General features: G+C 44.9%; 1 protein-coding gene across 3 annotated transcripts in view; it reads left to right on the top strand.

Moving 5' to 3' along the window:
- NECTIN1 (nectin cell adhesion molecule 1) overlaps window positions 1-25216 on the top strand; it is a 463174-nt gene that overhangs the window by 350781 nt on the left and 87177 nt on the right. For all 3 annotated transcript variants that reach the window (XM_073656638.1, XM_073656640.1, XM_073656641.1), the window contains exon 6: window positions 19403-19550. In XM_073656638.1, the coding sequence (XP_073512739.1) occupies window positions 19403-19550 (148 nt within the window). The remainder of the gene's footprint in view (window positions 1-19402; window positions 19551-25216) is intronic.

The following is a 25216-nucleotide window of genomic DNA, read 5'->3' as shown; positions in this document are numbered from 1 at the left end:
CTAAAATGTCTACTTCTTTTAGCGGACAATGTGATAAGATCCCTTTCTTACGGACACGCCAATCGCTACAAATTCCAGATGAGGCACAAAAACAGCAGGTGCTTCAACGGATATCAAGTGCTCCTTTAAGTGGGCTCTCCTCCACATCAACTTCAACATCACAAATACTCCAGTCCTCAAAGGTGTCACCCCAATCGCACTTGCTTCCTCACAGCTCCCAAATCTCCAGCTGCCCGTCTGAGTATGAGGTAGAACAGATGGTTGAGTCTGCAGAGCTGTTTACTCATACTATAGCCTGGGAATCAGAGGTCGACTCCAGCGCTTCTGTGAATCCAGACGAGGAAACGATCTGCACTGATGCCCAGAATCTTTATGAATCGGATCCAGAACCAGACGCAGAAGGTTCTGACCATAATGTAGACCCTCATTCCCAAACTGTAACTCCTGTTGGTGGAGACAATGAGGAAGACGATGATGAGACTCAAATACCTGATTGGAGCGACAACTTTAGTTTTTTGTCAGGGCAGGAACAGGTTGGCTCTGAGGACGACGGGTGTGATAACGCACAGGGTGATGATGATGAGGTTGGAGATCCCACTTACTGTCAACCCACAGTCAGCCAAGAGATGAGGTCAGCAGAGAAGGTGGAGGAAGATGCTAGTGACGACGAGGTCAGGTTGCGCCTTCCTGGACAGAGACGTAGTACTGGAAGCACGTCAACAACTGCATCCTCAAACACAACTCTGCCTCTCACCACAAGTCGTGGTGGCTCTTCAGGTCGCATGGGTGCTAAGCCTTGCATAGCCTGGGCATTTTTTCAGATCGATAAAGATGACCCAACTCGTGTTATCTGTAACATTTGTCAGCAAAAGCTAAGTAGAGGCCAAAAAATACATAGTTTGAGTACTTCATGCATGAACCGGCACATGGACATGAAGCATAAGTTGCAGTGGGAAGCTCAGTGTGCTATAATGCGGCCTAGCCGGCCGGGCCAACCACCGTCTGCCATATCTTGTGCATCCGCGGCCTCTTCATCCTCTGTGACTGGGGGGACAGCAGTCACACCTGTTTTGGGGCGCAGACCTGCCACCTCTTTACCCGCAACAGCCAGCGTGATTGGTAGGTCTTCATTTTCTTTGGAGGTGGTAACACCAGCTGGTGTTGAGCGCTGTCCGACATCGATAGCACCACGTTTGGATCAAGGCAACCTAACATGTCCGCCTGCATCTTCCTCACAGACCGGCAGTTTGCCGGGGACACCCTTATCAACCCCGTCTAAGCACAATAGCCAGCCCTCGGTCCCTCAGATGTGGACAAGTAAAAGACCATTTCCTCCTAGCCATGAGAAAGCTAAGAGGTTGAATTTCACCATCTGCAAGCTCTTGGCTACAGAAATGCTGCCTTTCCGCCTGGTGGACACAGAGGATTTTCGAGACCTTATGTCCGTCGCAGTGCCCCAGTACCAGATGCCCAGTCGGCACTACTTCTCAAAGAAAGGTGTGCCTGCGCTCCACCAACATGTCGCACACAACATCACCGCTTCTTTGAGAAACTCTGTGTGTGACAGGGTGCATTTCACCACAGACACTTGGACGAGTAGGCATGGACAGGGGCGTTACATGTCGCTGACTGGGCACTGGGTAACTATGGTGACAGCAGGACAAGGGGCTGCTGTCCAAGTCTTGCCGTCCCCACGAGTTGTGCGTCAATCCTCTTTATGTCAAAGTTCCTCCACTGCTTCTGCCTCCTCAACCTCCTCTCGGTCTTCCACCTGCACCCAAAGCCTGTCTGGTCATGCCACAACCTTTCTAACTGCGCAGAAGGGATCCTGCACACCTCCTTACTATGCTGGCAGTAGGGCTCAACGTCATCAGGCGGTTTATACTTTGAAATGTCTGGGAAATGTGAGTCACACAGCTGAGGAGTTGTGGTCAGCTCTGGAGAACCAATTTCATGAATGGTTGTCTCCACTGGACCTGAAACCAGGGAAGGCCGTGTGCGACAATGCTGCAAACCTGGGTGCGGCCCTTCGCCGAGGCAATATCACACACGTGCCTTGTATGGCTCACGTGTTGAACCTGGTTGTCCAGCAATTTTTAGCCCATTATCCCAGACTAGATGGCCTTCTGCAGAGGGCACGGTCGCTGTGTGCTCACTTCCGCCGTTCGCATCCCGCAGCTCAGCGACTTACATCTCTACAGAAGTCGTTGGGCCTGCCACTTCACCGGCTAAAATGCGATGTGCCTACCCGGTGGAATTCAACTCTGCACATGTTGCAGCGACTGTGGAAGCACCGACAAGCCCTGGTGCAATACGTTCTGGTGTATAGCCTGGGCCAACGAGATCCGGAGGTGTGGCAAATCACGCTGGAGGAGTGGTTTCAGATCAGGGACCTATGCACCCTTCTGCACAGTTTTGAAATGCGACGAAGATGTTTAGTGCTGACGATGCCATTATCAGCATGACTATTCCGGTGATTTACATGCTGGAGCACATGTTAAACAGAATTCGGAGTCAGGTGGTGGCACAAGAGGAGGTGGAGGAAGTAGAGGAGGAGGAGTTGTATGCGGAAGGGCTAACATCTGCAAGGTCCACACGGTCGGCAGCACCAAGGCGGCAGACATGTGAGGGTGGGGGAGATGCTTTTACCAGGGCGCATGGTAGCAGCCAAACTAGTGAGGAAGGTGCAGGAGCCCAGGAAGAAGTGGAGGACGAACTGATGGAAGACTCATCAGATGAGGGAGACCTTGATCACATTTCTGTTGTGCGAGGTTGGGGGGAGAAGACAGAGGAAGGAAGCATGATTGTTACCTTGCCACCAACACAACAGGGACTTGGTGCTCCTGGATGCGCAACACACATGAGTGCCTTCTTGCTGCACTACCTGCAACATGACCCTCGAATTGTGAGAATTAGAAATAATCCTGACTACTGGGTTGCCACACTGTTAGATCCCCGGTACAAAAGTAAATTTGCAGAAATTATTCCTGCCATAGAAAGGGATGCACGCATGCAGGAGTATCAGCAGAGACTGTTGCAGAATCTTACATGTGCTTTTCCACAAAACACCAGTGGTGCACGTAGTGAATCTCACAGTTCCAACTTGCCAACCGTGGGACCGTCAAGTGTTCAGCACTCAAACCGTAACAGAACCACAGTATCTGCTGGTAACATCAATTTTGCGGAATCATTTCACCACTTTTTTAGCCCATCCTTTGCAAGGCCACAGGAGACAAGAAGTCTGACACATAGTCAACGCCTAGAGACGATGGAACAGGAGTATCTCCAAGGAAACATTGAAGCCATGACTGTGTCACTGGACCCTTGCTCTTTTTGGGCTTCCAATCTGGATAAATGGCCGGAGCTAGCCACTTACGCCTTGGAGATCTTGTCATGCCCCGCAGCCAGCGTTCTGTCTGAACGTGTGTTCAGCGCTGCTGGTGGTGTGCTGACAGATAAGCGCACGCGGCTCTCCACTGATAATGTAGACAGACTCACGTTCATAAAGATGAACAAATCATGGATCCGAAACGACTTTTCTACCCCTGTGTCATCCTGGGGAGAGTAAAAGCTTGATGATTGGTTAAAATCACCCTACCAACCGTTTTAAGCTTTCAAATTACTAATCATGTTTATCTGTATCTTGACTGGAAAATAATTTGGGCTTTGTAGCAGTGTGCAGCACTGATCCTATTAGCCCATCTATACTAAGCTCCACCAGCTTTCAAATTAATAATAATTTTTAGCTGCATCTAGCCCGGAAAATAATTTTGGGGCTCCGAGATGCGCAAGACACATAAGTGCCTTCTTGCTGCACTACCTGCAACATGACCCTCATATTGTCAGAATTCGAAGTAATCATGACTACTGGGTTGCCACACTCTTAGATCCCCCAAACTTTTCGATCAACCTTTTCATTTTAATAAAGACCAAAAAAATGGTCATTTTTGAAATTATAAGCATTATCAGGTTATTAGAAACTGAAATCAAACAGTTTTCAACTCAAAACTTTATTCTAGGTGATGTTACATTTTCACATAGGACCCCTTGTTCGAAAGGAGCTTCTGAACTCTCTCGTCCATTGAATTTGTCAGGTTTTGGATGGTTTCTGCTTCAATTGTTTTGCATGAGGACAGAATACCCTCCCAGAGCTGTTGCTTAGATGTGAACTGCCTCCCGCCATCATAGACACTCCTTTTGATGATGCTCCAGAGGTTCTGAATGGGGTAGAGGTCAGGGGAGCATGGGGGTCACACCATAAGTTTGTCCCCTTTTATGCCCATATCAGCCAGAGATGCAGATGTTTTATGTGCAGCATGAGATGGTGCATTATCATGCAAAAAAATGATCTTGCTGTGAAATACATGGTTCTTCTTCTTGAACCATGGCAGGAAGTGCTGTTTGAGAAAATCCACATACATTATGGAGTTCATCTTTAGCGCCTTCAGGGATCCTAAAGGGGCCGACAACCTCTCTCCCCATGATTCCAGCCCAAAACATTACTCCACCTCCTCCTTGTTGGCGCTGTAGCCGTGTTTGCGTGGGGTGTCCATCAACCAGCCATCCTCTACTCCATCCATCTGGACCATCGAGCGCTGCACGGCACTCATCCGTGAACAAAACAGTTTTGAAATCAGTCTTCATGTAATGTTTGGCCCACTGGAGCCGTTTCTGCTTGTGTGAATTGGATAGAGGAGGTCGACAGGATGGCATATGCACAGCTGCAAACCTCTGAAGGACCCTGCATCTTGTTGTTCGGGGGACGTTGGAGGCACCAGCAGCTTCAAAAACTTGTCTGCTGCTATGACAAGGCTTTTTTGCCGCTGCTCTTTTAACCTGACCTAATTGCCTGTAGGAAAGAGTCCTCAATTTTCCCTTATCAGCACGCACACGTGTGTACTGTGAATCAGCTACATACTTCTCGATTGCCAAGACACTTCATCCTGATCATCGCACAATGTTGATTGTAGTCATGCCTTGACCTAAACACTCCACAATTTGTTGCTTCTCAGCAGCCGACACATCCTTTTTCTTTCCCATTTTGGCAGAAAATGTAGGCTGCTTAATAATGTGAGACAGCCTTCTTAAGTAGTCTTGCCTTTCATTGGACACACCTGCCAAACTAATTAGCACAGGTGTCTGCAATTGCTTACAGTGATATAAAGAGCCCTGACACACATCACCATCAATGAGTTTAACTGACAAACAAACAAATTCTTCCCTTATCACTCCTAAACACTTTTTGCATAATAATTTGGAACACAGTGTACATGTGCTTTTCCACAAAACACCAGTGGTTCACGTAGTGAATCTTACAGTTCTAACTTGCCAACCGTGGTCTGTATGGAGTTGTTCAATAAAGGGCCCAAAATTAAGATAACATAGATGGGAGAGGTCTCTATGAATAGGAATTCCTAAGTATTTGATACCCTGTGAGGGCCAGGCAAAGGGAAAGTTGGACTGGATGGAATCCTATATGGATTTGGGGAGGGAGACATCGAGGGCCTCAGACTTCGCTGCATTGATTTTAAAATTTGACCATGTAACAAAGTGATCTATTTCAGCCATAACAGCATGGATGGATATATGTGATTGAGTGATATATACTAGTACATCATCAGCAAATAGAGAGCACTTGTACTCGGTGCCTCCCACCTCAATCCACCTAATATTGGGGTTATGGCGAATTGATGAGAGCAGGTGCTCCGTCACTAGGATGTATAAGAGAGGGGACAGAGGACATCCCTGCCTTGTCCCATTGGTGATTGTGAAAGGTGATGAAAATGTTCTGATGCACCCCCTGGGCCTTGGGACACCCGGAGCCAGACCCTTTTTGGTGGATGCTGGTGGTTGTAGTCTTCGTGGCGGCGACCCGGTTCCGTGGCTCAGGGTGGTCAAACCAGTGGCGGAACTATTTATGTGGTTTTGATGTATAAATGTCCAACTACGCCACCCGTGGATTGCGGTCAGAGTGAACCGCCGCTGCAGGGCAGACCGCTGAGGCTGGTGTTGTGGGTGCAGCAGAGCGTAGCATAACTCCCCACTGGAGGAGTATAGCCTCAGGGCAGTGTATGCGGAGGATGGGGGTCATGGTGCAGGGCAGCAGCAGTAACGACACGGAGTCAGTGATGCAGTCCAGGGCCTTTACTCACAGTTCTTATTATCCAGACCACGTCTGCAGGTAACGGCTGCCCACGTCGTACTGTGCTCACCAGGTGAGGGGCTCAGACAACACCCAGATAACTTTGGAGCGCTTCACAGGACCCCCTTTGTGTGTCCTTTGTCTGGCCTTTCTTACCAACCCTTCTGTCCGGCTGCCTCGGGCCTCCTCTTGGTAAACTTGGCGCCAGTTTCCCTGACCCTATGTGCTGCCCTCCTAGCGGGTGTAGCGAGGGGCTGCGCCACATAAAATGTCACAGCCTCCGGTTTCTAGCTGAGGGTCGTTTCCTGCCTCCACTAGTTTCGGGGACCGGTCTCCCCCTTTGGCCTGACCCCTCCATGCAGGTGGATTCGGGCGTGCAGTGGCGACTCACCCGTCCGCACCCCTGGGATCCCTTCGTTCCTCGTTCCTGGAGCCTTCTCCGCTCCTCTTCCTTCCTTCTCCCTCTTCCAGGCCTGGGCCTCTGTTACTAGGCCCGCCTCCGGAGCAGAGCTCATGCAGAGCCCCTGCTCCCTGCCACTTCTGCTCAGACTTCTCTGCACTGAACTAAGATGGTGCCCACCTTTTATACTCCCTTCTCAATGCACCAGGAACTGCTTCCTCCCTGCTCCTGCACTACAGGGTTCCCCTTCCTCAGTGTTCCCTCCCCCCACTCCAGCCAGGGACAGGGACTGTCGTGCCCATCTCAGGGGCATATTGGTCGCCCTGCCCCACGGCAATGTGGTGTAATGCATGCAGGTGTCGGGTCCTGATCCACACTCCATCCTTACCTGAGAGTGAGATATCACACCTCTGGGTGAAGTGCAATACCTCTGTAGCAACTGAGCCCTCAGGGTGCTACAGTTCCATTTATCTTCAGCCTAGGTGACGTATTGCGATACAGGGCCGTGATTTTGGCTATAAAAGGGTCCCCTAGACCCCTACCCTAAGCTTTTTAAGAGAATCATATATGGCGTGCCAGGAGACTCTATGGAATGTTTTCTCAGCATCCAACGAGAGTATCTAATTACAAATTTTTAACTGCATCTAGCCCAGGAAATACTTTGTGCCTAGTAGCAGTGTCTGCTAGTCAGCGGATTATCCCGGCTGTTAAGCAAGCTACACCACCTGTAGTTTGGACACTTAATTTTTTCAAAGGAAATGCTTCGGAACCACGGGATACTCAGTGAAGAGCATCAGGAGGCACCCCAAGGCATAGGGGCTGGGACTGGCAGTAGGATGCCTTGCGGTGGACAGCCGAGCTCGATCCTTATAAAAGCTTTTTAACTGCAGCAGCTTTAGTGGACGCTACTGGAGCTGGAATTACGCGGCTGCTGGCATGAGACTTGCCCTCCAATAGATCCTTGTAAATGGATTTAAAGTGTATTCATTCAAATTAGAGAGACAATTTAAATTAAAAAGCTTAGAGCTGCCTCCACCAAAGGGGGGCTCGCTCGACCCACCAGCGGACAGGCACCAGTATTGGGAGAGGGGGGCTGGCCATCAGGGTTCACCGCGGCTCTGGCACAAACCCGGCGACACGGAGGTGGCACGGGCAGGAGCGGACTGAACGTGTCGGCTTCTCACTTTTTGGATTTTAGAAGGGCATGACATGCCTATATCTGTGTCTCCCCCTCCTTTTACTCCTCCACCTCTTTTCTTTTCTCATGACTATATGTACTTGTCACTTTTCCATGTGTTAGTTGTGTCTTCTGAGCAGTTTGTCAGCTTTTGGACACCTTTGAAGGTGTTTTCTATGTGTTTCTATGTGTTTTTGTTTGCCTGCCATTGGTTTTAACGGTGTTCGAAGGTGTTCGACGAACAGTTCAACGAACAGTTCGGCGAACACATGGGTGTTCGACGAACCGAACCGAACTCGAACACTACGGGGGTGGCTCAACACTAGTAGTCACCAGAAATGGTTTTCACTTCACAGGTGTGCCGTGTCAGGTTTAATAAGTGGGATTTCTTGCCTTATAAATGGGGTTTGGGACAATCAGTTGTGTTGTGCAGAAGTCTGGTGGATACACAGCTGATAGTCCTACTGAATAGACTGTTAGAATTTGTATTATGGCAAGAAAAAAGCAGCTAAGTAAAGAAAAACAAGTGGCCATCATTACTTTAAGAAATGAAGGTCAGTCAGTCTGAAAAATTGGGCAAACTTTGAAAGTGTCCCCAAGTGCAGTTGCAAAAACCATCAAGCGCTACAAAGAAACTGGCTCACATGAGGACCGCCCCAGGAAAGGAAGACCAAGAGTCACCTCTGCTTCTAAGGATAAGTTTATCCGAGTCACCAGCCTCAGAAATCTCAGGTTAACAGCAGCTCAGATTAGAGACCAAGTCAATGCCACACAGAGTTCTAGCAGCAGACACATCTCTACAACAACTGTTAAGAGGAGACTTTGTGCAGCAGGCCTTCATGGTAAAATAGCTACTAGGAAACCACTGCTAAGGACAGGCAACAAGCAGAAGAGACTTGTTTGGGCTAAAGAACACAAGGAATGGACATTAGACCAGTGGAAATCTGTGCATTGGTGTGATGAGTCCAAATTTGAGATCTTTGATTCCAACCACCGTGTCTTTGTGCGACGCAGAAAAGGTGAACGGATGGACTCTACATGCCTAGTTCCCACCGTGAAGCATGGAAGAGGAGGTGTGCTGGTGTGGGAGTGATTTGCTGGTGACACTGTTGGGGATTTATTCAAAATTGAAGGCATGCTGAACCAGCATGGCTACCACAGCATCTTGTAGCGGCATGCTATTCCATCAGGTTTGCGTTTAGTTGGACTATTATTTATTTTTCAACAGGACGATGACCCCAAACACACCTCCAGGCTGTGTAAGGGCTATTTGACCAAGAAGGAGAGTGATGGGGTGCTACGCCAGATGACCTGGCCTCCACAGTCACCAGACCTGAACCCAATCGAGATGGTTTGGGGTGAGCTGGACCGCAGAGTGAAGGCAAAAGGGCTAACAAGTGCTAAGCATGTCTGGGAACTCCTTCAAGATTGTTGGAAGACCATTTCCGGTGACTACCTCTTGAAGCTCATCAAGAGAATGCCAAGAGTGTGCAAAGCAGTCATCAAAGCAAAAGGTGGCTACTTTGAAGAACCTAGAATACAAGACATATTTTCAGTTGTTTCACACTTTTTTGTTAAGTATATAATTCCACATGTGTTAATTCATAGTTTTGATGCCTTCAGTGTGAATGTACAATTTTCAAAGTCATGAAAATACAGAAAAATCTTTAAATGAGAAGGTGTGTCCAAACTTTTGGTGTGTACTCTCTCTCTATATATATATATACAGTATATGATTCAGTATGTATGGGTTATATGTATGATACAGTACCTTTGTGTAATTTAAATTATGCTATGTATGAGTAATATGTACTATATAGTATATATGGGTAATATATGATACAATATGTGTCGATAATATGTATAATACAGTACACATGTGTAATATTTATACTACAGTATGTATAAGTAATATGTATTATACCGTATATATGGGTAATATATATAGCACAGTTTGTATGGGTAATATATATGTATATACACACACACAGTGTGTATGTGTCATAAATATAATACAGTGTGTATGTGTAATATATATTGTGGTAGATTTCCTCACTCGGCTGCACATATACGTAGACGCGTAGACGCAGGAACGCTGTCTCTTTAAATTTTCCATTGTGGTTTAGTAAGGGAACTGCATAATGACGGTAATGTCAGCTAAAACAAACACGGCCTTCATGACCTAACAGGATAAACAAAACATAATGTATGGCACAGTCCTTGTTGCTACGAGAAACCACTTCAGGAAAAAACAACCCTAGGTTTAGATTTCCTTCACATGGCAATACAGCTCCAGAGCTTTCACCTTCAGACCCACCTCAAACCAAATGCTCTAGAGGGTGAGGAATTTATCCTCTGACCTCCTCCCTCTCGAAAGGTGTTTAATCTCCCTAGCACTAAACATGGCTGATTAACCCCTCATCACTTTGTGTGCTGGAACATTTTTCCTATGTTTATATTACTGGAGCTAACAATGCTCGGATTTTTTCCGAGTATCTTTGGCGTGCTCGAATGTTATGTTTGAGTCACTGTGTGTGCATGATTTGTGTTGCGCACACGCCCGGACTGCCTGGCATGAGCATGGTTAGTGATCCCACTGGACCATGAACCGAGGAGTGCCTGGAGGGGCGTGACTAAGTATCAACTCGGTCTGACCAAGGTCGCACAGCGGTTCAGTTGACTCCGTGAACCAGGGAGGAACCGAGCAGAGGGACCAGGTGCTACTCCTGGTCAGACCCCGATCACAGCTGTTGACCCACACTGGGGAATGCAGGAACAGGCAGGTTAGGCTGGCATACTGACAGGCGGATACTGGCAGGGACAGCTGGTATACAGACAGGAGGGTACTGGCAGGCACGGCTGGTATGCAAACAGGTGGGTACTGCCAAGCACGGCTGGTATACAGACAGGTGGATACTGGCAGGTAGAAACGCAGGCAGGATAGGGACCAGTACAGACTGGAATACAGGAACAGAGCCGCAAGTGCGGCAGACAAGCAGAGCAGAGCTAAACACGCAGCTGCGGTAGACAAGCAGAGCAGAACCCACAGTTGCGGTAGACAAGCAGAGCAGAGCAAAACCCGCAGGTGCGGTAGACAAGCAGAGCAGAGCAAAACCCGCAGGTGCGGTAGACAAGCAGAGCAGAGCAAAACCCGAAGGTGCGGTAGACAAGCAGAGCAGAGCAAAACCCGCAGGTGCGGTAGACAAGCAGAGCAGAGCAAAACCCACCGGAGCGGTAGACAAGCAGAGCAGAGCAAAACCCGCAGGTGCGGTAGACAAGCAGAGCAGAGCAAAACCAGCAGGTGCGGTAGACAAGCAGAGCAGAGCAAAACCCACAGGTGCGGTACACAAGCAGAGCAGAGCAAAACCCCCAGGTGCGGTAGACAAGCAGAGCAGAGCAAAACCCGCAGATGCGGTAGACAAGCAAAGCAGAGCAAAACCCGCAGGTGCGGTAGACAAGCAGAGCAGAGCAAAACCCACAGGTGCAGTAGACAAGCAGAGCAGAGCAAAATCCGAAGGTGCGGTAGACAAGCAGAGCAGAGCAAAACCCGCAGGTGCAGTAGACAAGCAGAGCAGAGAAAAACCCGCAGATGAGGTAGAAAAGCAGAGCAGAGCAAAACCCACAGATGCGGTAGACAAGCAAGGCAGAGCAAAACCCGCAGGTGCGGTAGACAAGCAGAGAAGAGCAAAACCCGCTGGTGCGGTAGACAAGCAGAGCAGAGCAAAACCCCCAGGTGCGGTAGACAAGCAGAGCAGAGCAAAACCCGCAGGTGCGGTAGACAAGCAGAGCAGAGCAAAACCCGCAGGTGTGGTAGACAAGCAGAGCAGAGTAAAACCCGCAGGTGCGGTACACAAGCAGAGCAGAGCAAAACCCGCAGGTGCGGTAGTCAAGCAGAGCAGAGCAAAACCCGCAGATGCGGTAGACCAGCAAAGCAGAGCAAAACCTGCAGGTGCGGTAGACAAGCAGAGCAGAGCAAAATCCGAAGGTTGCGGTAGACAAGCAGAGCAGAGCAAAATCCGAAGGTGCGGTAGACAAGCAGAGCAGAGCAAAACCCGCAGGTGCAGTAGACAAGCAGAGCAGAGAAAAACCCGCAGATGCGGTAGAAAAGCAGAGCAGAGCAAAACCCACAGATGCGGTAGACAAGCAAGGCAGAGCAAAACCCGCAGGTGCGGTAGACAAGCAGAGAAGAGCAAAACTCGCTGGTGCGGTAGACAAGCAGAGCAGAGCAAAACCCCCAGGTGCGGTAGACAAGCAGAGCAGAGCAAAACCCGCAGGTGCGGTAGACAAGCAGAGCAGAGCAAAACCCGCAGGTGTGGTAGACAAGCAGAGAAGAGCAAAACACGCAGATGCGGTAGACAAGCAGAGCAGAGTAAAACCCGCAGGTGCGGTACACAAGCAGAGCAGAGCAAAACCCCCAGGTGCGGTAGTCAAGCAGAGCAGAGCAAAACCCGCAGATGCGGTAGACCAGCAAAGCAGAGCAAAACCCGCAGGTGCGGTAGACAAGCAGAGCAGAGCAAAACCCACAGGTGCGGTAGACAAGCAGAGCAGAGCAAAATCCGAAAGTGCGGTAGACAAGCAGAGCAGAGCAAAACCCGCAGGTGCAGTAGACAAGCAGAGCAGAGCAAAACCCGCAGATGCAGTAGAAAAGCAGAGCAGAGCAAAACCCGCAGATGCGGTAGACAAGCAAGGCAGAGCAAAACCCACAGGTGCGGTAGACAAGCAGAGAAGAGCAAAACCCGCAGGTGCGGTAGACAAGCAGAGCAGAGCAAAACCTCCAGGTGCGGTAGACAAGCAGAGCAGAGCAAAAACCCGCAGATGCGGTAGACAAGCAAAGCAGAGCAAAACCCGCAGGTGTGGTAGACAAGCAGAGCAGAGCAAAACCCGAAGGTGCGGTAGACAAGCAGAGCAGAGCAAAACCCGCAGGTGCGGTAGACAAGCAGAGCAGATACACACAAGGTACTTACAATGAAGTAGCGAGTGGACACTAAACTCACAAACAGAAGTACAGAGACAATGAGTTGGAGTTAGGTGCAGGTTCAGACACTGCAGGAAAAGGAAAGATACGAACATAGAGACAAACAAATAACGAGCTAGGACACTGTTCAGACAGGAACTGAACCAGGAACAAGATACAGGAACAAGCCTGGGTACTCAGCCCACAGGGTGGCGGAAACGGACTAGAAGTCACAGACACAGGTAACGGGCCTGGGTACTCAGCCCCCAGGGTGGCGGAAACAGACAAGATACATGACAGAACCTGGCAACTAAGTTGCACAGAACACACTGAAGAAATTGTTGCTCAGGCACCTCCTACTGGGTGGAGGTTTTTTAAGTGTCCAGTGACTCACAACAATAGGCTGCGCACACAGTAACTATAAGAATCAGGCAGTAACCGCGCCGCCGCCCAAAGCAATCAGACAAGAGACATGCACACAGCAGGTACTGGAGCAAAGTGTGCAGCCTGGACTGATAGGTAAGATGGCGGTCTTGCATGGTGGGAGGTGGTAAGCCATGCCAGCATGCCGCCAGGGATGTTACAATTTGCGACTGTTTGACAGCTTTAATACATGTGAGAAATGCCTAAGAAACAGGCATTCCTCGTAAATCTCAAATAACGAGCATGCTCACTCATCACTAATGGGAAGCACTATATACCTCCCAATTGGAAAACTTAATGATGTAAGGTACCAAACACCTACAGTGACACATGGTGGGGGTAATGTCATGGTTTGGGGCTGTTTTTCTGCATCTGCCATTGGCCCTCTGCATACAATTGATGGAAATATGAATGCTACCTTGTACAAGGATATACTGGAGCATGCAATGCTGCCACATGGAAAAACCAAAGTAGGCAGGAGATGGAAATTCCAGCAAGACAATAATCCTAAACACAAATCTAATTTAGTCAAAAATTGGTTAGCAAGGAAAAATATTTGCCTGTTGCAATGTCCAAGCCAATCACATGATTTAACCCTAGAGAGCACCTTTGGGATGAGTTAGAGCAACAAATTGTGACCCATACCCATAGCAATAAAGGTGAATTGTTTGCAGATTTACAAATGGAATGGGGCAAGATCCCTCAAGATATCTTGAATACCCTAGTGGCTTCAATGCCTTTTCGGTGGAGTGCAGTAATTAAAGCAAGAGGTTATGCTAAAAAATACTAAGTTATGGCATTGAAAGCAATGAATTGGTCTCTATGTTGTGATCAATAAATGGTATATGCAAAACCTTTTGTAGTCAGTTTTCTTTAATTAAATGACCATACCTACAGTACAGACCAAAAGTTTTGACACACCTTCCCATTTAAAGATTTTTCTGTATTTTCATGACTATGAAAATTGTACATTCACACTGAAGGCATCAAAACTATGAATTAACACATATGCTTAACAAAAAAGTGTGAAACAGCTGAAAATATGTCTTATATTCTAGGTTCTCCACCTTTTGCTTTGATGACTGCTTTGCACACTCTTGGCATTCTCTTGATGAGCTTCAAGAGGTAGTCACCGGAAATGGTCTTCCAGCAATCTTGAAAGAGTTCCCAGAGATGCTTAGCACTTGTTGGCCCTTTTGCCTTCACTCTACGGTCCAGCTCACCCCAAACCATCTCGATTGGGTTCAGGTCTGGTGACTGTGGAGGCCAGGTCATCTGGCGTAGCACCCCATCACTCTCCTACTTGGTCAAATAGCCCTTACACAGCCTGGAGGTGTATTTGGGGTCATTGTCCTGTTGAAAAATAAATGATGGTCCAACTAAACGCAAACCGGATGGAATAGCATGCCGCTGCAAGATGCTGTGGTAGCCATGCTGGTTCAGTATGCCTTCAATTTTGAATAAATCCCCAACAGTGTCACCAGCAAAGCACTCCCACACCATCACACCTCCTCCTCCATGCTTCACGGTGGTAACCAGGCATGTAGAGTCCATCCATTCACCTTTTCTGCGTCGCACAAAGACACGGTGGTTGGAACCAAAGATCTCAAATTTGGACTCATCAGACCAAAGCACAGATTTCCACTGGTCTAATGTCCATTCCTTGTGTTCTTTAGCCTAAACAAGTCTCTTCTGCTTGTTGGCTGTCCTTAGCAGTGGTTTCCTAGCAGCTATTTTACCATGAGGGCCTGCTGCACAAAGTCTCCTCTTAACAGTTGTTGTAGAGATGTGTCTGCTGCAAGAACTCTGTGTGGCATTGACCTGGTCTCTAATCTGAGCTGCTGTTAACCTGCGATTTCTGAGGCTGTTGACTCGGATAAACTTATCCTCAGAAGCAGAGGTGACTCTTGGTCTTCCTTTCCTGGGGCGGTCCTCATGTGAGCCAGTTTCTTTGTAGCGCTTGATGGTTTTTGCAACTGCACTTGGGGACAGTTTCAAAGTTTTCCCAATTTTTCGGACTGACTGACCTTCATTTCTTAAAGTAATGATGGCCACTCGTTTTTCTTTACTTAGCTGCTTTTTTCTTGCCATAATACAAATTCTAATAGTCTATTCAGTAGGACTATCAGCTGTGCATCCACCTGACTTCTGCACAAACCAACTGATGGTCCCAACCCCATTTATAAGGCAAGAAATCCCACTTATTAAACCTGACAGGGCACACCTGTGAAGTGAAAACCATTTCCGGTGACTACCTCTTGAAGCTCATCAAGAGAATGCCAAGAGTGTGCAAAGCAGTCATCAAAGCAAAAGGTGGCTACTTTGAAGAACCTAGAATATAAGACATATTTTCAGTTGTTTCACACTTTTTTGTTAAGTATATAATTCCACACGTGTTAATTCATAGTTTTGATGCCTTCAGTGTGAATGTACAATTTTCAAAGTCATGAAAATACAGAAAAATCTTTAAATGAGAAGGTGTGTCCAAATTTTTGGCCCATACTGTATATTCAAAAGCATTTTGGTTAAAATTAAGTTCAACAACTTCATGCACTTTCAATTTATCACTTTTAAAAAAATGCAAAACTTTTGGTCACCACTGTATGATACAGTATGTATGTGTAATATATAATACAGTGAGTATGGGTAATATACATGATGCAGTATGTGTAATATGTGTAATACAGTATGGATGTGTAATATATATAATAAAGCACGGATATGTAATATAGATAATACAGTATGTATGTGTATTATATATGATACAGAATGGATGGGTAATATGTATACTACAGTATGGATGTGTAATATATATGATATAGTATGGATGTGTAATATATATGACACAGTATGGATGGGTAATATGTATGATACAGTATGGATGTGTAATATATATTATACAGTATTTATGTCTAATATATATTGTACAGTATGCATATGTAATATATGTAATACAGTATGTATGTGAAATATATGTAATATAGTGTGTATGGGTGATATATATGATGCAGTATGTACATGTAATATATGTAATACAGTATGGATGTGTAATATATATGATACAGTATGTATGTGTAATATAGATAATACAGTGTGTACGTGTAATATATATGATACTGTATGGATGGGTAAAATATATGATACAGTATTTATGAGTAATATATATTGTACAGTATAGATGTGTAATATATGTGATACAGTATGTATATGTAATATATGTAATACAGTATGGATGTGTAATATATATTATACAGTATGGATGGGTAATATATATGATACAGTATGGATGTATAATATATATGATATAGTATTTATGGGTAATATATTTAATACTGTATGGATATGTAATATATACTGTATGATACAGTATGTATATGTAATATGTGTAATACAGTATGGATGTATAATATATATGATACTGTATGTGTGTGAAATATATGTAATATAGTATGTATGTGTAATATATATAATACAGTATGGATGTGTAATATATACGATGCAGTATGTATGTGTAATATATATAATACAGTATGGATGTGTAATATATATACGATGCAGTATGTATGTGTAATGTATAATACAGTATGGATGTGTAATATATGCGATGCAGTATGTATGTGTAATATGTATAATACAGTATGGATGTGTAATATATACGATGCAGTATGTATGTGTAATATATAATACAGTATGGATGTGTAATATATGCGATGCAGTATGTATGTGTAATATATATAATACAGTATGGATGTGTAATATTTATGATGCAGTATGTATGTGTAATATATACGATGTATGTGTAATATATGCAGTATAATACAGTATGGATGTGTAATATATACGATGTATGTGTAATATATACAGTATAATACAGTATGGATGTGTAATATATACGATGCAGTATGTATGGGTAATATATACAGTATAATACAGTATGGATGTGTAATACATACGATGCAGTATGTATGTGTAATATATATAATACAGTATGGATGTGTAATATATACGATGCAGTATGTATGGGTAATATATACAGTATAATACAGTATGGATGTGTAATACATACGATGCAGTATGTATGTGTAATATATATAATACAGTATGGATGTGTAATATATACGATGCAGTATGGATGTGTAATTTATACAGTATAATACAGTATGGATGTATATATTCGATGCAGTATATATGGGTAATATGTATTATATATCAGGCACGTGATATTTTAGTTTGAGCATAAGGCATATGTCATATATACATCATGCAGTAAGCTATCGCTTGTTTTATGAGGGCTGTCTCAGCGTGTCATCTTGAGAGATTTTTATCCTTGGCTTTCACAAACATTCATATGATTTCTCACTACACATAAAGCCTATTCACACAGAAATAATCTCATTTTGCTAGGACACGATATGAGAAAGCATTGTGGAACCACAATCACACGGCCCAGTGGAGAAGTTTCTGGAAAGAAACCGGCACAATATGAAATTACACAATTCCACAAAACAAAGTCCAGGTGCTTTTATACGGAGCGCTCACAAACAAATATGCCCATTCTTACCAGCGGCAGGTGTGTGAAGCTTGTGCCAGCTGATCAGTAGCATTGGCAAAGGACTGTAATACAAGGCTAACACATGCAGGTGCCGCCATTAGGACAGCTGGTAAAAATAAAGCCTCTCAGATCCGACTTTTTCACTACTGGAATACGTCAATGATATATTTGTAAATCTATCAGGATGCAGATAGTTTTATACCTAATAGGTAGATTATTTATGGTCAGTTCTGAAAACAAGTTACTTTTCTCAGATAACATTTCAATTCAGTAGTAAATTGGGCATATCTTTTGATTGAGGAGGCAATGTCCCACCATTGAAGTGTAAATGGCGTTTTATTTTTTATTTAAAAAATTAATAGTAGATCATGAAAATAAGTAACTTTGTCATTTATCTTATCAGAGAAATCTGCTTCTTTCTTCCCCTGGACGGATCTTTCTCAAAATTCTCAATCACTGGGTAAAATCTGTATTCAGTGAAGACAAATTGTTGCATAATTGAGATAGGAGATGCTACTGATAGTAACTGCTTGTCAGGGAGCAGAGCCTCTGCAGCAGGGTTGCCAACCTGATGTTTTGTATTTTTCTGGACAGCTTATAAAAAAAAACACAGAAAGTCAATATTTTTTATGAACACATTGGAAAACTATAACCAATCATTAGAATTTTAAGTGATCCATGTCTACAACCCATAAATCTGATATAAAGACATTCGCTTCATTCACTATGAACTGTAGAATGAGGATAATAATTACAGTCATAATAATCTGTACTAGTTTTTCCGTTTACAAAAAAATCACATTTTTTTTCACAGACAGGGGAAAAGGTTTCGTAAGTTTATGGACTGTCCAGGAATTTCTGGACAGTTGACAGCCCTGCTCTGCAATAGTATGGCAGTATAAGGTATCTTAGTAGATTCGTCCTTCAGAAGTAGAAAGACGGGACTATATTGTCAGCTGCCAGGGGAGGAAGGAGACTGATCCTAGGAGTACAGTTTATCAGCAGCACAATGGGAGATACATGGAGGCAAAAATGATTAAAATAATATTTTTACATTAGAAACACTGCTTATTACATTACAGCAGCATTGTACCATTATTACCCTGCAGATTGACCCCTATATCTACAGGTTAATAGCATTTGGGACATTACAGGTTCCCTTCAATAACAGGTTTATTTTAATGCTAAAGTCAGGACATATACAAGTATCCTGTGTAAATCCATTCTCACAATTGTGATGCTCTTGCTTAGATATGAGAAGCAGTTCTGCTGAGGGAATGGAGTAGGAGCAGGACAGACAGAAAAGAAACATGGAGGCTTCATTGGCCTTTGCCAGTTGATGAACCAGTCATTGTTCTGCAGCACGTGATGAAGCCTCTGTGTTTCCTCTACATTCTCCTTTAATAATGATGCAATGGGATATTTGTAACCTTACAAAATTTAAGTAGAAAGCTCTAAAATAAAATCAACAAAAAGTGATTAAATGAGACATTTTTTTAACTGAAAAATCTAATATTAATCACATATGGATCATCACTGCTGATGAAATTAAAAGTGATGATGAGTAAAGAGGAATACGGTTATAGTATATGAAGCTGAAGCCATTATTGACAGGTGCTGGCAACAATTCTATTGAATTAACCAGTGTGTTAGAGGCAGAAATAAATGAGTAGTAATGATAACGGCTTGATGAGCTCTGGATTGTTTTCCATTACATGACTTATTAATTCTATACTCAATTTTGCCTTTTTCAGATAAGCCTCTACCTCAGGGCCTGTCTGGAAGTCTCCTTGGGATCCTCGGGGGTGTGGTGACAGCTCTAATTATAATCATTGTTGCCGTGAGTGCCGTTCTGGTGAAAAAGAAAAAGCAGAAGCAGCGATCTGACACAGACAGCGATATGTAAGTGTTACACTCTACATTTGGAAGAAAAGTGCTATGCATCATTTTATGTATTACTTTTTCCACCCATGTCAGACCAAAAACAATTGTATAAGTGCTACTGTTTCAATTGTGATATCACTATGAGAGACAATACAGAGGAAAGTGTCTATATAGGACCAATGGACCATTCACTGGATAAAAGGACGATGATGTTCACTATCAAAGACATTCTCTCCTCAATAAGCATTAATCTGATCATTACATTGAAACTGAGGGTTATTAAAGGGGTTTTCTAAGCTCAAAAGAAATTTGTGTAGCTTTTGTTACAAAAAAAATGCTGTAGATTTTAATTTTTTGCTTTGAGCCTCCATGGGACTTTAATAGAACATTTTTCAGGAAAATATTGACCATTTTTGTAGCATTTTCCTTTATCTCTATTCTTTTCCAAACTACAAAAGGGTCACAATCATGGAGGAAATATTTAAGTGGATTGTTTTACAGCAGCTTCAGTATAAGTAGTGACAATGAATGACAGGTTCTCATGCACAAATTGCATTAGTCAATTGTGTGTTTTACTTCCAAGTTTTTATATGTGGCTATATATTCTAGCTAAGGTTTCCCAATAACTTTAAAAAACAAAACAAATGGCATTGTTGGCTTCCGAAGCCTCATTAGCTTCTTAATGGATTGATTCCTATATACTATTTCAGTCCTAATAAATTATTCCTTCATAATGGGGGATTAAAAATAATTATACTCACCTTTAGAGATGAGCAAATAAATTAGAATGAGAGAGGAATTTAATTCTACTCACATTTACAAGAATCTACATTCATCAAAATGCTAAATTTTTTGTAATTTGCTTCCATGCAGCTTCAGCACAATGGTGGCCACTGGCAACCATTTTTCTAAACCATAAGAGGCCATCAAAATGTTAAAAAAAAAATCCATATACTCTCACCTCTTTGACCCATAAATTCATCCATCCGATCAGGGGTGGATTAAGAGTAGTCAGGGCCCCGGGCAGTTTAGAAGGCGTGCCCCCCCAGGTACCAGATTTATCACGTGACATGTCACATGATCCCCTTTCATAAACCATGTGAAAGGTCATATGAGTAACACACAGATGCTTTGGTCACCTCTGTAGACGGAAATGACAGAAATTTTTTTCCATTATGTACAGCCCTATACTTAACATAGCGCTATACATAATAGAGCAGGGTGGGAGATTAATTTTCCCAAGGGGCCACATGAGAGACTATGAATGCTGTGGAGGCCGAACCAAGAGGCTGAAATTAATTCTGCTCAATATTAATAATATTAACAAAATAATAAAAAATAATTCTATTAATTGTATGACTTAATATTGAGCAGAATTAAGTATGCTGACATCCCCTAGATACAGTATGAGCCCACACATAGCCTCCTAGATACAGTATGAGCCCCCACATAGCCTCCTAGATACAGTATGAGCCCCTGCATAGCCTCCTAGGTACAGTATGAGCCCCCACATAGCTACCTAGATACAGTATGAGCCCCCACATAGCTCCCTAGATACAGTATGAGCCCCCGCATAGTCCCCTGTATATAGTATGAGCCCATACATAGCTCCATTCTCTGATAAACTGTCGGTTCCACAGCCAGCTCAGAGAATGGTAGAATGCAAAATGCAGCTGCCTGGGAGAAACCTCTGACCACCGCATGAGGTGGCCTGAAGGCACCCCCCTGACGGCTGTACCCAGGTCACATGCCCCCCCTCATTCCCCTAGATATGGCCCTGTATAGTCTATATGACAATACATGACTGGTATCTATAGTATAATCAGGGATGTGTCCGTCTGTCCAAAGCCTCTATAGACTGCGCAAGCACAATACCTGCACAGTCTGGCCGCAAACAGAAAGACACATCCACATCCCAGACAGGGATGAGGAGTGTGGCACCGGAGATCGCGGTATGCGAAGGCACTGAATGCATACCGCAATCTCTGGAACCATAAACACATACCTGTTCGGTCCTATCATCTCTGGAGAGGCCGGGGGAGGAGTGTGGCGCCAAGATCAGCGCCCGCGCATAGCACTATTTTCAGCGCCATTTTAGTGAAGACCAATATGCACAGTGTCTTCAACAAAATGGACAGCGTGGTATACGCATGCACGTACTCTGGCACCATTTTGTTGAATACACTCTGCACAATTGTATTCATTAAAATGAAACCTGTTATCGCGATATGCGTGGGCGCCGATTCCAGTGCCATTTTAGTAAAATAACGCAGGTGATGCACTGCAGTGGAGCTGCGGAAAGACAAGTAGGAGTGTTTTTTTATTTATTTATGGATGGGGGAGCACATATCAGGATAAGGGACCAGGACTGGGGAGCATATACCAGGATTGGGAAGCATGGACCAGGATGAGGGGGGAGCATGGACTAGGATAGGACACCAGGATGGGGGGGGCATATACCAGGATAGGGGACCAGGATGGGGGAGCATATACCAGGATGGGGGACCAGGATGGGGGAGCATATACCAAGATAGTGGACTAGGATGGGGGGGGAGCATGGACCAGGATGGGCGAGCATATACCAGGATGGGGGGGGGAGCATGGACCAGGATGGGGGAGAATATACCAGGATGGGGGACCAGGATGGGGAAGCATATACTAGAATGGGGTACCCGGATGGGGGAGCACATACCAGGATGGGGGGGCATATACCAGGATAGGAGACCAGGATGGGGGAGCATATACCAGGGTAGGAGACCAGAATGGGGGAGCATATACCATGGTAGGAGACCAGGATTGGGGAGCATATACCAGGATGGAGGAGTATATACCAGGATTGGGGAGCAGATACCAGGATGGGGGCCAGGGTGGGGGAGCATATACCAGGATGGGGGATCATATACCAATAAAAAAGCTTGCCACCCGGGTGTAGAGCGAGTTCAATAGCTAGTACGATATACTGTGATACAGACATCAGATGTTATATACTATACACATTGTTGTATCCCATCTGATGTCTTTACCACAGTATTCCATACAGTAATCTGTATATTGGATGTGATATATTATGTACAGGGATTTACACTGTACTGATCACACCTGCCTACAGGACCTCATATATATATGGATCAGTATAGTATGTGAAATCCTGTAGGTTCAGGGCTGATCAGTCAGTGCAGGATCCTGTATGCGATGTCTGTGGTCGCTCTGCTGGGGCTCACTGTGATTTATTGCAGGACTCTGAATTTTCCTGCAGATCTGGTGATGCTGGAGCCGATGACCCAGAGTCACCTGATCTGCAGCAAAGGTCAGACCCCTGCAATAGGTCACACTGAGCCCCAGCAGAGCGACTGCTGACCTGACAGTATGGAATCCTGTGTGCACTCATCAAGAGTGGAGCAGCGTCCTGCAGCCCCCTCCTCACTCCAGACATCCTCCCCAGACCTCATATTTACCACATTACCACCATTCACTGAAGTCTGATGCAGGAGCTCCTCTCCGGCAGGATGATGAGCTCCAGGCGCCTCTGTATAATGTCAGCTCTAGAGACGCAGCCACAACGTGCAGGGGGCATGTCTGCCTCCCTGTGATGCGGCCAGCCGGCGTCTGAGGCACAGTGCGGTCCTCCTGCCTCTGCCGAAAACATCATAATGAGGGCAATCTGGCCATGGGCCCCGTCAGAGGCACGGGCCCCGGGCGGTAGCCCAGATTGCCCTCATTATAATCCACCTATGCATGCGATCCTCACCGCATCTTCGACATTCGTGCTGAAACCCCGGGCTAAGCACGCTGGGCCAGTACTACCGGCTTTGATGAGTACAATCATACAAAAGGTCACAGCATCATAACATCATGGTGTGCACCGTGACAATGCGTGCACATGCGCACACACCTTCTTTGGTTTCATCAAAGCCGAAAGTCCCAGCCCAATGTAAGAGACCCAGAGATTTCAGCGTGAGTAGCAGCAATCAGAAGATATCGTGAGGACCGGATGGGTGACGGTGAGGAGCAGAGGGGCCGTAGAGGAGAGAGTTAAAGTAAGTATATGTTTTTTTTTTTTTCTACATATGTTAATTAAGCTCTGGGGTCTATAGAGAGTATAGTAAGAGTATAATAAGTTATATTAAATTTGCAGAGAATAATTTCAAATTTCCAATGAAACATCTAGCAAACAGGCAAATTCTAAGGCAAAAACACTGCAGTAATGCTTAAAAAACGCTTGGTAGAAGGCCTGCCATGTTCCCCAATGATAATCCGCATGTGCTGTGCACATGCTGCGGAAATTTCTGCTGTGGATTAACATTGCAGAAAAAAACGCAACACTACCAATTATTTTGCGGAATCGCAGCATTTTCACCGCCATTGACTTGCATTGGAACGCATGGATTCCGCATCACTGCATCTGTACATGTGGATTCCATGCGTTACAATGTGCGGATGGTACCCGGGTCTGAAGAAGAGGAGACTCTCCTCCAGACCCGGGTACCATAGAAACTGTAAAAAAAAGAATAAAATAAAAAATAAATATTATATTTACCTTCTGATGGCCCCCAGTGTGCTTGTCTTCGCTTGCCGGCAGATCGTGGTGGACTGAAGGACCTGCGCTGACGTCATAGTCATGTGACGGCAGGTCCTTCAGTGTAGTGTACCGCGAGCTGCCGGCAAGTCAGGACGGAGCGAAGCAAGGCTGCGGAGGTCATCAGAAGGTAAGTATAGATTTATTTTTTACCATTCTTTAAGGTCACAGTAAATAAATCCATGCCGTTTGCATGGATTTATATAGTGTGACCAAGTTGTCAAGCACTTTCCAAGTGATTCTAAAATCGTTTGGAAAGCGCTTGTCAAACCCGCATGTGGAAATGCATGTGAAGAACGCTTCACATCCGCTTGTCCCTGGCAGGAAAAACAAATGTACAATCCGCATGCGTTTTTTCTGCCAGGGAGATGCAGAAACGCTTAGGAAAAAATCCTGAGCATTTCTGCATCGTGGGCACATAGCCTAACTTTGCTTGATCCTCTCATTTCTACTCACCTTAGCAATTGCTGCTCCTCATTTAACATAGCCCAGGTCATGACAGCTGCAGTCAATGACTAGCCTAAGCGGTCCCTCTGACATGTATGACACATGACTGCTAAGGCCAGCTATTGGCTGCAGGTGTCACATGAGCAAAGGACATGTCGTCATCATTGATAAGGATCCATTTAAAGGGGTTTTCCTATGAATGAAAGTTGATTTTAATCAATAGATCTTAGAATAATAATAACTTCCACAATTGGATGTGTTTAAATAAAATGTTCCTGTGCTGAGATAAACTTATAAATGTGCCTCTGTGTAATGGCTGTGTCTGACCGTACAGGGACATGGTCTGATCATACCACAGCTCCTGGAAAGGGGGGGGGGGAGTATACAGCCATTACAGCAGGGGATCGCAGCTAATTCTTTTTGTGAGATAAAACATTTCACTGCCTGTTTTTAAACAATGTTTTGCTCCAAAGAAAGAATCAGCTGTGATCTCGTGCTGTAATGTCTGTATACCCTTTTGCTTCCTCCCCTGCCCAGGAGATATGGTATAATCAGACGATGTTCCGTACATGGTCAGACACAGCCATTGATTAAAATTAACTTTTGTTCATGAGAAAACCCCTTTAAGGCCTTATGCAACTTTTTGTGCAACCCCCATTTG

This window comes from Phyllobates terribilis, unplaced genomic scaffold, assembly GCF_046119375.1.
Source record: "Phyllobates terribilis strain yellow unplaced genomic scaffold, ASM4611937v1 Scaffold_12__6_contigs__length_324123572, whole genome shotgun sequence".
In the NCBI taxonomy this organism is placed as follows: Eukaryota; Metazoa; Chordata; class Amphibia; order Anura; family Dendrobatidae; genus Phyllobates; species Phyllobates terribilis.
Note: the sequence above shows the minus strand (reverse complement) of the source record. Positions and strands in the feature narration are given on the sequence as shown.